This window comes from Bos javanicus, chromosome 3 (genome assembly GCF_032452875.1).
Source record: "Bos javanicus breed banteng chromosome 3, ARS-OSU_banteng_1.0, whole genome shotgun sequence".
NCBI classification, from domain to species: domain Eukaryota; kingdom Metazoa; phylum Chordata; class Mammalia; order Artiodactyla; family Bovidae; genus Bos; species Bos javanicus.
In genome coordinates this window covers 80,748,097-80,764,954 of record NC_083870.1, presented here as the reverse complement: position 1 = coordinate 80,764,954, position 16,858 = coordinate 80,748,097, and the positions used below count along the sequence as shown (strand labels likewise).

Here is a 16,858-nt window from a genome sequence, read left to right as displayed (position 1 = left end):
CTGGAAAAGACCTTAAAGGACACACTGACTAAACTCTTAACATAATCTGTAATGTACAAGCAAATTCAGGAACGGAAATAACTGCCCGCTAGACGTACATCTACAATCAGGTCCCCCCAGCTGAACATGGGCTTTCTCCTTTTAGAATCTACCACTGACTATCTTGACTAGACAGCCATAATCAAGTTGGAATTTTCAAGGGCAGGTATGAATCCCATGCTTGGATAACTTGGGGAGTCATACGTGTCTGTACAAGCTTACATATTTTGTGTAGCAGAGTCTTGGAGACTAGAGATCTGGATAAGATCCTGACTCTGCCAGTTATTTAACTAGTTAGGTCATCTTTTTGAGCCTGCATTTACCCATCCATAAAACAGAGATCTTATGTATTCACAGGGTTCTTAGAGCAGAAGGTAGGTTCTTAATAATAGTACCCATACTACACAGAAAGTGCTTGTTAAGTGTTTGGCATTATTTTAGCATGAGAATAAAACAGGAGTAGAAAGTAAATTTCACCTTTACATCAATAGTAGTAGAAGAAGAAGTGAAGCCGCTCAGTTGTGTCCGACTCTTTGTGACCCCATGGACTGTAGCCTATAAGGCTCCTCTGTCCATGGAATTTTCCAGGCAAGAGTAGTGGAGTGGGTTGCCATTTCCTTCTCCAGGGGATCTTTCCGACCCAAGGATCGAACCTGGGTCTCCCACATTGCAGGCAGACGCTTTACTGTCTGAGCCACCAGGGAAGCCCAAATAATGATGATAGCAGCTATAATTATTTATTGAGCATTTATTATACACCATTTATTATTACATAAGTCTATGCTAAATGACAGTTTTCTCAACAACACTATAAGGTAGTACAGTAAGTGTTACCTTTTTATAGATGAATAATGAATATGTGACTATATATGAAGTAACCCTCCCAAGGCCATGTAAATATAAACAGTGGAGCTAGGATGTGAACCAGGTCTATTTAGCTTTAAAACCCATGCTTTTAAACCAATCTGGTCTATTGCCTCATTCAATAAACACTTCAAAAAGAAGTTCCAAATTGCAAGAAAAATTACCCTATTTCATGGAGCCAAAGACCTAAAATCAATTCTTGGCACAATCACTTATTAGTTAATTACGACCTTGGGCAAATTTCTTAGCTTGTCTGTACCTCTTTCTGTTCATCTATAAAGTAGGGGAAATGGTAGTATCTCTCATAAATTTAAAGAATAAGTGAGTTAATCCATGAAAATTACTTAGAAAAGTACTTGGTACATGGTAAACACTTGGTAAATGTCTGCTATTACTATATTATTACATATTGCAATATGCTACATTTCTCTATTTCCCTACAGAACTCAATATTTATTTAGATCTACTGCTACATGGACACAATAAAAGATGAATGATACACTCTCTCTAGCCCATGAAACAAACTCAGCTGACAGGCGTGATGAACATGCAAAGAAATAATACCAACAGAATACACAGAACACACCACGTGACACAGGATGTTCTAACCAGCCCCTGTCGGCACTTACATGTGGTTTCTGTCTCCACTGGATTCCAAGATTTCCAGTCACCATCACTTCATAGCAGAGAACATTTCCACTATCATTTGGATGGAACCGATTCATCTCATTTTCTGATGAAATCAGTAGCATGGAAGTCTCAAATATTTCAGCACCATAATGTTTTGTCAAAGTTTCCAAGGTAGCCAGGTATTTCACCTTCAGGTCGTGCGTGGACACGCTGCTGTCACAAATGGTCTTGTTGTTAAACTCCTTTAGAAAATCCTTGAAAACATTATTTATCCGCATCCTGGTGAGAAGGTTCCTCTGTCTGATGGACTTATTCAATGTTTCTGGAATATATCGCTTGTAGCTAAAAGAAAGTTTGAAAGAAAAAAATCTCTTTTTTATGTATAGGTTAGCAGAATAGCTCAGAAACAAACGTAAGCCTGTAACCCTTCCTTCTCTGTGTTGCCAAATGAGAAAGGTTCTACTCCCAGAGGTCTTGGAGTAAAACTCAGGATGACAATCATAGGGAGATGGAGGTGAACAGGGACTGAAAGAAGAGAGACAAGTACCTGTTCCATAGATTTTACTGAAATGGAAATTCCTACAGGAATCATCAGATTTTCTGGGTCACAAAAGCAGGCAGCAAAATGGCAGCTTTGTGTTTTTGTTTGCTAACATCACTGTTCCTTCCCACGTACACTGCGTTCACATGAACACACTGTTGCTAAGGTTCAGCCAGAACCTCAGCGGTTAGAAAGCCACCTGGAAGGTGTCAAGAGTGATGGCAGATGCTTCACACGTTCTACTTGCACATCTATTTGACAGTTTTTCTATAAAGATCACAGGTTGCCTTTATAAGAAATAGGAAAAACACATAAAAGCTAATCAAATACAAAAGACCTAGTGTTTGCTGTGTGCAAATGTCCCAGATACATTAAATGGATCAACAGATAAAGTGAAAGATTAGTTAACCATCCAGGTGCTAATGAGAGAGTATCTATGACTAAGAATCACAGCAAATGGATACACTATGAGAACAAGACCCAGCTTTAAGAGGGGTACGAACACCCGAGAAAAAAGAGAGCAAGTCTGCTGGCGGTAAAACAAGTGGGGAGACTCAGCCTGAGAAAGCACCCAGCACAGGGGAATCCCTGCCGCACTGATAGTTTCACAACAGCGGAAAACTGTGGAGCTTGAAATTTGTCCCCAACATATACTGTAACTTCTTTTTTAGATTAATGTAACGGAGGGGAAGGTCAGAGGAGAGCTATTTTTAACTTTAGCCTCATGCAAAAATACAGAGATCCCCAGAGCAAGCGCCACAGAAACAGGAGAAAACAGCGCAGCATGTGTCTCACCAGTCCCTGCATTTCTGAGGAGCACCTTGTGATCTGCTCCAGACTCTGGGCAAGGGCAGGGAGACACAAGATGTAGCCTTACGAGAAGGCGCATGCCACCTATCACAAATAACACTGCTAGAAATAATCCCCTCTTAAAGTGACTGTCTTGGGACAGACATAATAGTGCATTGATTTAAAAAGTATATTTCCAGACTTCCCTGGTGGTCCAATGGTTAAGACTGTGTTTACACTGCAGAGAGCATCAGTTTGATCCCTGGCTGGAGAACTAAGATTTCCCCCATGATGGGTGGGTGGCCAAAAAAATAAAATAAAAATTATATTAGTATTTCATAGATAGGTGGAAGTTATACAGATTGAATATTCCTTCAGAAGGACTTGCTTGCAAATGATAATTTTTAAGTAAATATAATTTTCTTAAGGTAACAGTTGATCGTGCTTCACATTGGAATTAAGAGCTCTCCAGTGAACCAGTACAGGCTGGAAATGATAGCAGCTGCATTAGAGCTACATCAAGAAGGATTTTAGGACAGATCCAGCACAAAAGGAAAAAGTGCAGGGACAGATGCCAATGCCCAGCATGGGCAGAGAGCAAGGGGGAGGGCATGTGGGCCACTCATTTGACTGGCGACCCAGCCCAGAACTTTCACCCTAGTACACATTTCTGAGGTCGTCAGCCAACATTCCAATTCAGGACACAATGATAATTGTACTACCTTTTATTATAAATATTCTTTAAAAAAGCTGGCTCTGCAGAAGGCAGTAGTCAGCCAACCACTGAGGTGTATGAGAATGTATAAAAATAACACCATCCCCACAATCAGTTTTTCAGCCAGCAGGAAGGTTTACCTAATGTCCTTGGGGAGTTCTGGCAATTGCATCTTCTTCATCATGGCGTAATGGGAGATGGCCAGCACGGCCATCCCAAGACACTCGTTCTCAATGTCGTGCCCATCCTGCTCCGTCTTGGGGTCTCGAATGGGAGCCAGGCATTTGACCAAATCATACTGTCCCTTTGGAACAGAGATGAGAAGAAATGAATCACCACTTAAGTTTTAAGCATCCGCCCACATTTCTGATCTTAGGAGGAAGGTTCCCCACACAGGGAAGTGCCACCCAAAATGCAGTACAGCAATGAGACTAATGAGATTTAGTTTCCCTGGCACCTCTTTCTCAACAGTTGGGTATGAAAGGGCTTGGGAAATGTTTTCCCCAGGTTAATTCATTCCTTTAAAAGTCATGAAGCCCCTCCACAGGGCTTCCCATGGAAGTGATGGTAAAAAGTAGCATGTACTAGGCTTGGACTGCACCAGGGCATGGGAGGTGACAGCTGGCTGGGGTTTGATCATTTGTTAGCTCCACAATGAACTGAGCACCCACCTCCCTCCTGATGTAGATTTACAGAAAGGAGAAGGAATCCAGATTCTACACTGGGTTATGACCACATGTGAGTTTTTTCAACATCTGCTGTTAAAGTTTCTAATAGTGAAACGCATCCTCAAAATACAACCCCTCACTCATGGAGGTATGCCACACATTCCAAGAGTCCATGAGAGCTTCAGAAAACAAAAATGAAAACTAAAAAGCAGCGGCCAATATGTACCTGTCTTGTACAGAGTAATGACAATAACATCACTGCTCAGTCCCCTTTATTAAGCCCTGCCCTGAGTGCTAGGCACTGTGCAAGGTTCCTCATTCACTATTTCATTTAATCTTTACAACAGCCCTATGAGGGGGATGCTACCACCATCAACTCTGCCTAACAGATGAGGAATCTAAGGCACCAAAAGGTTAAATAACATCACTCACTCAGTTGGTAATTATTGACTAACAAGAACTAATTATGGGCCAGATATTCAAGGTGCTAGCAGCAGACCAAACCACATCCCTGATCTCATGGAGACTCCAGAAAAGAAAGAAGAACAAATGGAAATACATAACCTCAAGTAGTTACCAAAACCAAAGACAAGTATAAAGACATAGCCCTGTGGGCACCGAGGACCTCATGAGTGTGTGCGTGTGGTGAGGGGTGGAGAGCAATGGGTATCAGACCAGATGTGACTACAGGGCTGCGGCTCTGCAACACGGAGCCACAGTCACACTCGGTCTCTTCTCACCGACTGCAAGTGGACCAAGCTCTCAGGAAGGGACTGTTAGCCTTTCTCCAGCTTGGAAAGAGGCAGACATGAAGTCTGGGGTGGTGGTCCTACATCAGGAAGACACTCGCTTTCCCTGAAGCAACTTTAATGGGTTTTGGATGAAGGGTTCTCACCGCTGCCGTTCTCCTTTTTTCAAGGCAGGACTGCTGGTTTCTGTCAGTGAGAATAGGACACTGACTGCTTCTATAAATTACTTAGGACCAACAACAATCATCTCTGCCAGCAGTGTGTGTGAAAGAGAACAAAATTCGAAACTGTTTCATCTGGCTGTGATTTTCTGTAAACATCACTGTACAACTACCTCAAGTAATTCATTCCCGAAGCTCTGAAATGTCAGATTCTAATGTCATACTCACTCCTGAAGTATGGGGCACTCTTTCTTTACACTTTTTCTTCCAAAAAAGTAAAAGAATCAATCTCGGACATGAATATGTGTAAAACTGGGAGGCTGGATTCAAAAAGGCCAATGTGAAAATCGCCGGTTCACTTTACTTTTTCCACACAGTATCTGCCCAGGGCTGTGCTGTTTCACTTCTCTGCAGTCTCTGAGGCCACTCCTCAAATATGTTATGGAAAGTGCAATCAATAACTAAAGCTGTATAGCAGATGACGACTGTGACACAAAACCCAAATGTGAAAAACTACATCCTAAGGAAATAATAAGGAGAACACATATTCAGAAATACATTTGAGGCTGTTTTGTAACAGTGATAGTGTAACAGGGGGACAAAAAACCACAAACGTTTAGAAACAATGATTAGTTAAATGAAGGCTGGCTTTTCCTCTGGATTCCAGTATCATACTCAACTTCCTACCAGGAATCTCCACTTGCATATCTCACAGGTATCTCTGAAAGAGAGCTCCTTGTTTCCATCCCCCCTTTTCCAACCTGCTGCATCCACTCTTTCCTATGCAGGGAATCACTCCATTATCTGTCAGACACTGCCCAAAATACAAATCTCAAAATCATCTTCGATGCTTCCACCCTCAACCTTTCACATCCAACTTCACAGCAAGTCATATCAAGTCCACCTCCAAAATTAATCGCAGATCCATCCATTTCCCTCCAACTCTACTGCCACAACGATGATGCTACTTGGCACCCAAGGAGCAGGGAGGCCAGGGGTGCACGTAAATACTCCACAGTGCCCAGCGCCTTACAGCAGAGAATCATCCAGTCCCAAGTGTCAACAGTGCTGCCTTTGAAAAACTTTGCTCCTCTCCAAAGAAATACTTTCCCTACTGCTCCCTGAGAAATGCAGACACTTTTTTATTCTTCAAAGTTCAGTACAAATGCCACCTCTTTGGAGAGACCTCTGATTATACTATTTAAATTAGCTCTCCCCATTCAAACCTCCCTCCCCACATTCCTTACAACAAAAGCTTTTTCGTTCATAGAACTTTTCACAATTCCTTGTGTATTATCTATGTATCATTTTATCTGCTTGTTTTGTTTGTCCAATTCAATTAAATATCTGGGGCTTGCAGAGACCATGTCTGTCTTGCTCACCACAGTATCTGCAGCAGCTTAGCAAGAAGTACACAGACACTCCGAATAAGATATTTTCAGATACTACGAGTGCATGGTACATATCTGCAGCCTACCAGGCTCCTCCGTCCATGGGATTTTCCAGGCAAGAGTACTGGAGTGGGGTGCCATTGCCTTCTCCAATGATAAAATCAGGAAGCACACAAATAAAAATGCTAGTTATCTCAAGTTAATATAATTCGGGTGACTTGAACTTCACTTTCTGGCTTTTCTCTAGTGTCTAACCATTCCACTCACCACCGCTATGACTCAGAGCAGCCACCTCCTTGCCCTCTGTGACTGCTGAGAAGCACCTTCATGACCAACCCTGCTCAATGACACCATCCCTCACCTAGAGCTCCCCTCTGCTCTCGGTGCAGAGGCACCACAGAGAGGAATTGAATGGGGTTGGGGGAACAAGGGATGGGGAAAGGCCCACAAGTGGATAACCAGCCCCCACTGGATGCTGAACTGCCTTCCCTTCCCCTCACCGGGAGCAAGTCCAGGCTGGCGAGAACGACCCACGGAACAGGTCATAAAGCATCTAAGCGGCCACCACGGTCGGCTGCACCAGGGAATCTGACCCCTGCCATGTCTTACCCACTCCACGAACTCCAGGCTTCCCTGGGCCCAAACGTCTTACCTGAGCAAACAGATACTCCAGCGAGCTGGCATCAAGGAGAGGTGTTGCATCTGGAACTTTTTTTTTCTCGTAGCCGTTTTTCTGCTTCTTTGGAGAATGTCGCCATACTGATTGTTCATTGTCGTTGGTCCCATGCCAGTTGGTGAAATAGAACCTGAAAGGCAGGAAGATGACGGTTAATCATGGGAAAGAGGACCCTGGCATGCATGGGAGGGGAGTCCTGGTTCTACCCAGGGTGATCAGTGCCGCAGGCTAAACTTCCCTGAGAAGTAAGCAAACAGACAGACCTTTCATCTGGGTAAGCACTTCACTGTTTATAAGGTCCTTTTCTTTCATTCTTACTGCACTCTGTGAAGAGCGTCCTGCTGGAACCTCGCCTGTGACTCAAGGAGATAAGGTGACTTCCTTAAGATCACGGAGATAGCACCTCTGACTTTCCACTATGTCTTCCTAAACAGGAAAACACTGCTGACTAGAACTAGAAGTTGGCCCAGCCACTTGCTCCACCTTTATGATGCCAGCCTACCTTGAACCCAAGACCTATTTCATTCAGTTTAATATTTCTGAAATCTAGCTTCATCACACAGTTAAGACATACAGTTAATATAGCAGTGTTTCCTATTTTTCAGATTGCTGTTACTGATACTTTATCTTACAATGAACAAAGTTTTAAAACAGAAGAAATACATGCACACTATTTCAAGCATCAGCTGCAGTACCCTGACCTAATGAACACTTTATATATGCTACTTAATGGTTACAGTAATTGTACAAGTTATGTTTCACCACTTCCATTTTATAGAGGAGGAAAACTGAGGTTCCAAGAGAGTAGGTGACCTAAGATCAAGAGCATGTTTTCTCCACTACTTCTTTTCTCTGCCACCTATAACAGAAACACCAGGGATTCTGGAAGGTATGAAGGTGAGTAAGCCAAACTGATCCAGGACAGCTTTAAGTTACAGACTCAGCAGGTCCCTGGGTCTCTCTCCCTTGACATGCCCATGTGCTGAGGATAAACCATGATAGCATGAGGAAGGAACAAATAAAATCTACTCCTCAAAAGGAGTTGCCATTGAACCCATGCACCTGTCAGAGAGCTATCCTGGCAGAATGTGGGGCATGCAGGACCTGGCCAGGCTCTGGAAGGCCAGCGGTTCTCAGGCACAGCCCCTGCCTGCTGTGAATCCCCTGTCTAGAGGCAATCAGGCAAATTCAACAGTAATGTCAAAGCAACAGACCAGAGGGCACATCTCACAGACAGGGCTACACAGTGACTTCCATGGACCTCACACAGCTTTCCTTTCCTCCATAACAAAAATATTACAGGTAAATATAAATATAACAACTGTGGTGGTATAAAGTTGAATATAATCCAGGTTGGATTTCTTTTTTTCTTAACTTAAATGAAATTAAAACACTTCTGTGGGGACCTAACAACACTGTGAACCCTAGGCACTGTGCCTCATAGCTAAGTTTTTCTTAAACATGAGAGTCTCGAGTAAGATTCAATGGAGGACCAAGGAGGGAGAAGCTGCCCCCACTGCTGGGGCAGTGGCAGGGAAGGGTAAAGGGTTGGGAAGGGCGTTGGGACTAGACTAAACAAACACCAGGCAGGCTATGGAGTCTAGACCAGGCACAGAAGGCAGAGGCAAGACCGTGAGCCAAACCAACGAGAGGCAGGATCTGCCTGGAAGATGGACTGAAACGAGAGAGGCCGAGAGACAACAGGTTCCCGCGGCAACCACCTGGGCAACGCCGTGAGCTTCGTGGGGCAGAGGCCTCAGCCGTCCTGCTCATCACTAAATCCACAGCGCCTGGCACAGAACAGGTGCTTAATACACGCTTGTTGGATGTATGAACAGCAAATGAATGACCTAATTCAAGAAGTAGTCATTAAAATGGGAAGGATGGGTAAGAAGTTACTTTAAAGGTAAAATCAACATTTTACAACTTTCCAGTGATTCTCTATAACCCGTCTTTTATGTAACTTACCGAAGTGACTAATAACTTGACTGTGGCCTTTGGCATCTCTGTCTCAGGCAGAAAAAAGCCATATATCTACAGAGTCCACATGCAGCATAACTGCAGCTACAAGACTGTCCCCATCTATACCCTCCCACGTGAAAGTAGAAGCCTGTAGCTCTCAGCTGCCCAAGAAGCTGGCATCCATGCTGCCCCCAGGCTGAGAAGCCTGCTCTTCAAGGGCAGAACAGAGCACAGGCCAGGAGGACTCCTCTAGGACTGGCTGCCCTGGGCAGACAGACAGTAGAGGTGAACCAGCCCCAGCGGCTAAACAGGAAATCTGAAGCTGGGACAGAAAAAGAGGGACAAGGCCGTGGCGGACTCCTCGGACCACTGAGGGAAATCCAAAATGGAGCATTCTCATCATTCATACAACAAGCTAATGATCTACTATAAGTTCTGGGTGGTCCTGCCTGGGAGGAGACAGGTGAGAGGTCTAAATAGGATGATGAAGACAGTAACTTAGAGCTTCCAAGTGCTATTTATGTGCCAAGCTCTCCATACACAAAGGCTCAAAGCAGGCCTCTCACAAAGAGATACGATTCCCAGGTGGTGCAGTGGGAAAGAATCCACCTGCCAGTGCAGGACATGCGGGTGTAATCCCTGGGTTGGGAAGATCCCCTGGAAAAGGAAATGGCAACCCACTCTAGTATTCTTGCCTGCAAACTCCCATGGACCGAGGATCCTAGCAGGCTATAGTCCACGGGGTCGCAAAGAGTTAGACACAACTGAACAACTAACATTTCCACTTCTGGGCTCCCCAGGTGGCGCCAGTGGTAAAGAACCTGCCTGCCAATGCAGGAGACATTAAGAGATGAGGGTTCGATTCCTGTGTCGGGAAGATCCCTGGAGGAGGATATGGCAACCAACTCCAGTATTCTCATGTGGAGCCTCGTGGGCCCCAGTCCATGGGGTAGCAAAGAGTCGGACATGACTCTTTGAAGAGACTTAGCATGCAGCACGCGTGGAAGATTACTTGGGATAATGAGGTAAAGGGATGTCAAGGGTAGAGGAAGCTGTCTGAAACAGCAGAATTGATGACAGATTTTCCCTGAACCAGTAGGAACTATGGATTTCCCACATCCCCGCTGAGTTTCTATGATAAAGAGCCACGCACCCAGCATACCACCTTGGGACTGAACGAGGACATTTTCCAAGGTTGCCGTCTTTGAGTGCTGTGAGACCAGCCTTGCCTTGGAATCCTTTTGGTAAGATGTTCAACAAGATAAGGCAACGTACAACGTCTTCACTACAGAAAGGCTGAAGGGAGCCTAAAACAAGGCTGGCTCTCTGGAAATTGCCTATAGTTAGAGACTGATAGCTCTCTATTTAACAAGACACTAAAATGAAAAAAACCTTTAGATTAGTGACTGCCAAAATCAACATCTTCCATAAGTAACAAGGATATATTATGTGGCACAGGGCAATATAGCCATTATTTTGTAATAACTTTAAATAAAATTAAATAAAAAATACTGAATCGCAGGGCTTCCCCAGTGGTCCAATGGTTAAGACTCCACCTTGCAATGCAAGGGACACCAGTTCAATCCCTGATCTGGAAGATTCTACATGCCATGGAGCAACTAAGCCTGTGAGCCACAAGTATTGGGCCTTTGCTCTAAGAGCCCAGGAGCCTCAACTACTGAGGGCTCAGGCCGCAACTACTGAAGCCCGAGTGACTAGAGCCAGCACTGCACAATGAGAGCAGCCACTGCAGCGTGAAGCCCACACACCACAACAAAGAGTAGACCCCCACTCACCGCTAGAGAAAGCCTGCATGCAGCAACACAGACCCACCACAACCAGAAAGTAAAATAAGTAAATCTTTTAAAAAATAGATCGAATCATTACGCTATACATATGAAACAAATTACAAATTCACTATACTTCAAGAAAAACATATAATAAGTGTAACAACGGAAATGTTTCAAGGAAAAAAAAAATCAACACCTACTTAATCACTATTAAGACTAAACCAGTAAGTACCCTCAAGATAGAAATTGTACACTCCTTTCATAATTAATTATTAAACCTGGGCCACCAATTCCTGATATTACAACATGCTAATGGAAAAAAATTAAGGATGACCTAAATAAATGTAGTATGATAATGGACTATATTCCTTTGCAGAATGATGTGGAAGAATACTGCAGGAAGGAAGGAGGGAGGAAGGGATCATCAGACAGATAGACCCATCAATGAGAGATATGCCTTCCTTGTAAGTTTTTGAGAAAATTATACTACAGATGATTACATAGTCTAAGCTTATGTACAGATATTATATACAACAAATTCTCTTTAGGTTTCTATAGAATCTGACTAATGGATAGTGAAATTCATTTAGATTTTCTTAAAAGGAATAAAGAATATGTTTGTCTTATATTAAGCTAAATCATAAAACGATAGCTAAAAAATTATCTGAAAGCAGAAAACTATAATTAAAATACAAAAATACTGCCCCAAATAGAGCTGGGATTCCACTGAAATAGTCACCAACATTTATTTTCATATTACACCTTCTTTAGTGGTGAGATGATGAGGTTTCAAAATTATATAGTTTGTTGTAATGCAAATGTCTTAGCTTAGGGTGGGATCTTTCCAAGTTCAAAGAGTTTGTGGTAACAAGGCAATATCCTGTTGAAGCGCAATGTCAGGTACAAAGTCAAGCTGCCGAAATTGAGGCAGCCGTGAACTTCCTGGCAGCTAACGGGAACGTGTGTGTGTGTATCCAACTCTGTGAGACCCCATGGTCTGTTGCCCACAAGATTCCTCTGTCCATGGGATTCTCCAGGCATGAATACTGGAGCGGGTTGCCATTTCATTCTCCAGGGAATCTTCTCAACCCAGGGATCAAACTTGGGTCTCTTACATTGCCTGCACTGGCGATGGGGGTTGGGGTGGGTGTCTTTACCACTAGTACCACCTGGGAATTCCCAACAGAAATGGGGAGCTGTGAAAGACAGCTTTTCATCATGAGGCATTCACATGACCAACCAAGAGGATTCTAGTGCTAACAAGACGAGTCATTATGTATGTAACTTTGAGTAACTCACTTGTCTTTTTTGGACATCAGTTTCCCCCTAAAAAACAGGAAGAGCTGAATCAGGCAAACTCAAGTCCCTTCCAAGTCCCATATTCTATCATTCTAGAATCTGAGTCTAAAAACCTAGAGGGAAAGAACTAGAACTGAGTGACAAGCCTCCTTCCCAGACTCCGAGCTACAAATACATGCTTCAATGTTGGGTTGCAGAGCCAACCGCCAGGCCACAGAAACAGGATTACACTCTGAAAAATAAATCCAAATTTAGCCAGAAGGCTCAGCTGGGTGGGACGAACATTTCCCTAAACCTGGGGCATGAAATCTCTCATGACACACACCTCTCAAGGTCAGACCGAGGGTGAGTGAGGAGGGAGGAGAAAAGTCAGCCCAGGATGCTTATCAAAGAACGTACATCTGGTTCAGCTTCCGCTGAGAAAAACACCCAGCCACTACAGAATGGTAATAACTCTACTGACCCATCAATGGAAATAGCAGTAAAGGTACTGTGGAGAGCCTCTGAGATCCCCAGGCTGTTCTACATGACCCTGCATTCAAGTAGCACCTGAGCCAACTCACTGACTTAATCCCCTCTAGGTATGTTAAGATTCTTTTCAAAAAGGATTCACCCTATTTATTAGCATCTCTGCTAAATACATTGTGAACCTATGGTTAACTGGTGGTAAGTGGTTTAGTTGCTAAGTTGTGTCTAATTCTTGTGACCCCATGGACTACAGCCCTCCAGGTTCCTCTGTCCATGGGATTCTCCAAGCAAGCATACTGGAGTGGGTTGCCATTTCCTTCTCCAGACAATTTTCCCAACCCAGGAATCGAACCTGGGTCTCCTGCATTGCAGGCAGATTCTTTACTGACTGAGCTAAAGGGAAGCTTGTGGTTAACTAGTATCTCATAAACATACTTCCAATTCAACATACAGATCAAACATGCTTATAAACAAGAGATTATAGTGATGAAGTACTGACTATGCCACCTTAGGAGACTATGTGATACTTCACAAAGTCTACAATATGGGAGGAAAGATAAAATATTCACTAGAAGAAAAATTATAGCCCCACTAGACCAAAGTCCTCAGGCAGTGGGTTGAAACACCTACCTCTTTAGAACAAGACCAAGCTAGGATTTCTAGGTTTCCACTTTAGCAGTGTTTCTCAAGTTCTCTAGTAAGAAACATCTTATTATACAATGAGCTAATACATATGGATTATATATTAAGAAACATTTTATTATACCATGACCTAGAACATACAGATTAATCTCAAACTACAGATCTAAAAACAACATTCTTAAAAAATAAATAAATAAATAAAAATAAAAACAATATTCTTAGGTTATGTATATATGCTGATATTATCTATTCTCATCCGTCTCTCTCTCTAAAAAAATTTCTGGTCATAACTCCCTAAATTAAACTCATAACCATAATTCGCTGAATGAAAAACTCTGCTGTAAGGTACTAATTCTATTCAAAATACCCTCTGCTTTTTAATGATTTCTTTTCTAAAATGCAGCAGAGGAAGGTGATCAAACTCATCTTGAATTGTTTTCCAAATACTGAAGAAGTCTTTTCTCACAGCAAGCAAATACAAAACTTACAGATTACAAAAATGACTACACTGCCTCTTGGTAAGTGACTCAGGCCTCCAGGCTAACCGCCGGGCGCCACTGCACAAGGGAGACGGGCAGGCACCATACCTCATCCGGTAGTGAAGCCGGAGTGACGTTTTGTCGTCGACGGTGACGGTGCGATTCGGAGCATACCAGAGCTTGGTGTTCTCGTCATACAGGGCAAAGAGGTTGTGACACAGAGGAGAGATACCTGGGGAAAAGTAAAGAATGGATAAGAGAGATCCATTAAAGACAGAGAGATCTGGCCATCTTTTTCCAAAGCACCACATATGCAAAGACCAGCAATTCTCTCATTCAAAAAGAATCCAGGTCATATTTGCATCCTCTTAGAGCTAAATACAACTTGAACCATGCACAATCAGGCAGTTTTAAACATAATAATAAAAAATTATGGCTCCCCAGGAATATGGACTATAGCGCCTGGCAAACCAGGTAAAAAACCATTTAAAAATAAAAGTCTAATAGTATTTCTCATTACAGTGTCTGTGACAGTCTTACCAAATTCTGCTTCAAAGAAAAAAAGGCCATCTGAGAGAGTCCCAGACTCCACCTGTTTTCCACCTTGCTAATCACAGTGAGAAGCACTCTTAGAATTTGAGAAATCCTTGATCTATCTCCTACACTCCTAAACTGTGTTTAAGCAGTTCTAACATACTCTGATTACACATTAAACATGCAAATACGTTCCTGGCAGTAGTGTGTGAATTGTGTGTTGGAATAAATAACCAAAGTGATTAAAATCTATTACCATTATACACTTTTAAAGTACTCTGTATAGTTATTGAAGTATTTTTTTACTAGTAGCCAACTAGCAAGAGCATAACTGTTGACCACAGGTGGCCTTGCCTCCCTATTCAACTAAATACCTCCTTTGATGCAAGGATGTTAGAAGAGATTAGGGAGATGATGAAGCCAGGAAAGTACCTTTCCACTCAACTTGAGCCCATGATTAAAATTACACACACCTGTAATCTAAAAGTGTGGGAGAAGGTAGGAGAATGATTACAAATAATCCATTATTGTTGATATTTTCATGTGTGGTCAGGCCTCAAACAAAGATACAATGAACTTGTATGGCAAACAAAAAAAAGGAGGGCGGGGGGGACATGAGGTAGCTGGCACTTGATTCCCAACGCAGATGCGTGGAGAGAGATGGACACTGACGGGGGCCCCCACGGACCCTGCCCAGCTAGGCAGGGACTCTCTCCTATGCATACACTAAGTAGTTACAGGTTTCTTGGCTTCTTCATGCTTCTGCTGAATACCTCAACTTCTGTTTCTCAAGTTATTTGGGAGTTACTTCTTCAGAGTCACACTACTGCATGTAGCAGAGAAGATGGAGCTAAACTTCAAAGAGCATTTTCCATTGGAAACTATGGTAAATGGCTTTTGGATCCAGTATTACTAGGACTATATTTCAGGTAAACAATGGATTTTCATTCATAAACTGGCTTCTGTGGACTGCTCTGGAAACCCAGCTTTTCTTTATAGATATCCATATTTGAATATGAAACACGTATTTGAAGCATAATTTATCTGTAATCAAACAGATAAGTCTACAATTCTATCCCAGGTCTGATTCAGACAATATCACTACTTAAAAAAAGAAGATCAAAGATACCTACATAGTACCAACATTTACTGCGGACTTAGTATCAGGCATCAGGCTAGCATACTCTACATCTACTACCTTTTAATTCTCCTAATACCTCTTGTGGTTAAGTATTATTTCTGCCATTTTACAAAGAAACTCTGAGATTTAGTCTGATTCAAGGTTGTTTAACTAGTAAAATGCAAGACTGGCATTCAAATCCAGATAGAGCTACCGAGGGAGGTAAAATCATGAGAGATAAAAGAACAAAACTCTATCCTATCTATATTGGTAAAACGGAGACGGCAATGGCACCCCACTCCAGTACTCTTGCCTGGAAAATCCCATGGACGGAGGAGCCTGGTAGGCTGCAGTCCATGGGGTCGCTGAGGGTCGGACGCGACTGAACGACTTCACTTTCACTTTTCACTTTCATGCATTGGAGAAGGAAATGGCAACCCACTCCAGTGTTCTTGCCTGGAGAATCCCAGGGACGGGGGAGCCTGGTGGGCTGCCATCTATGGGGTTGCATAGAGTTGGACACAACTAAAGCGACTTAGCGGCAGCAACATATTGGTAAAAAATGAGAATACTGCCCCCAAAACATCATGTACCATAATAATAATAAAAGCTACAAGAATCTGTGGTATTTCATATTCATATATTAATTTCTGCAACAATCCCCTGAGTTGGTTACAAAAGCTAATAATCATCCTCTTCAGCTACTAAGTCACTTCAGTCGTGTCCGAGTCTGTGCGACCCCATAGACGACAGCCCACCAGGTTCCCCCATCCCTGGGATTCTCCAGGCAAGAACACTGGAGTGGGTTGCCATTTCCTTCTCCAATGCATGAAAGTGAAAAGTGAAAGTGAAGTCGCTCAGTCGTATCCGACTCTTAGTGACCCCCTGGACTGCAGCCCACCAGGCTCCTCCGTCCATGGGATTTTCCAGGCAAGAGTACTGGAGTGGGGTGCCATCGCCTTCTCCGCATCCTCTACAGACTGGGCTTAAAAACTGATGCCCCAAACTGACCCTGAGCTCAGAGTAACGGGATATAGGGGCTGAGTCTGTCTTCAGATTCACAGGCTCTCCCTCTTACCTCTTGTAACAGCAATTCCTCAACCTCTCACTAACTGCAGCCTGACAATTCTGCACAAACGATCCTTGCTAACAAACTAAGGTTTAAAGCTGCTATGCTAATGGCAAGACACTTGGCTAAGAGAATAAACACCATAAACCAAATCTTAAGAGAAAGGGGGAAAAATGTTTTTAAAAATGTCTTAGAACCACCAATCTACATCTAGTTGTTTGGCTATTAATAATTACAAATACTTTTAAAGCTGCTGTCACACCAACCTCTCC

The 16,858-nt window shown here is 43.0% G+C and overlaps 1 protein-coding gene across 5 annotated transcripts in view; it reads right to left on the bottom strand.

Annotated features, from left to right (window-relative positions):
* JAK1 (Janus kinase 1) overlaps window positions 1-16,858 on the bottom strand; it is a 139,292-nt gene that overhangs the window by 35,362 nt on the left and 87,072 nt on the right. For all 5 annotated transcript variants that reach the window (XM_061411719.1, XM_061411723.1, XM_061411722.1 and 2 more), the window contains 4 exons: window positions 13,972-14,095; window positions 7,200-7,353; window positions 3,719-3,882; window positions 1,533-1,875 (listed from right to left, as the gene is read on the bottom strand). In XM_061411719.1, coding sequence (XP_061267703.1) covers window positions 1,533-1,875; window positions 3,719-3,882; window positions 7,200-7,353; window positions 13,972-14,095 — 785 coding nt within the window. The remainder of the gene's footprint in view (window positions 1-1,532; window positions 1,876-3,718; window positions 3,883-7,199; window positions 7,354-13,971; window positions 14,096-16,858) is intronic.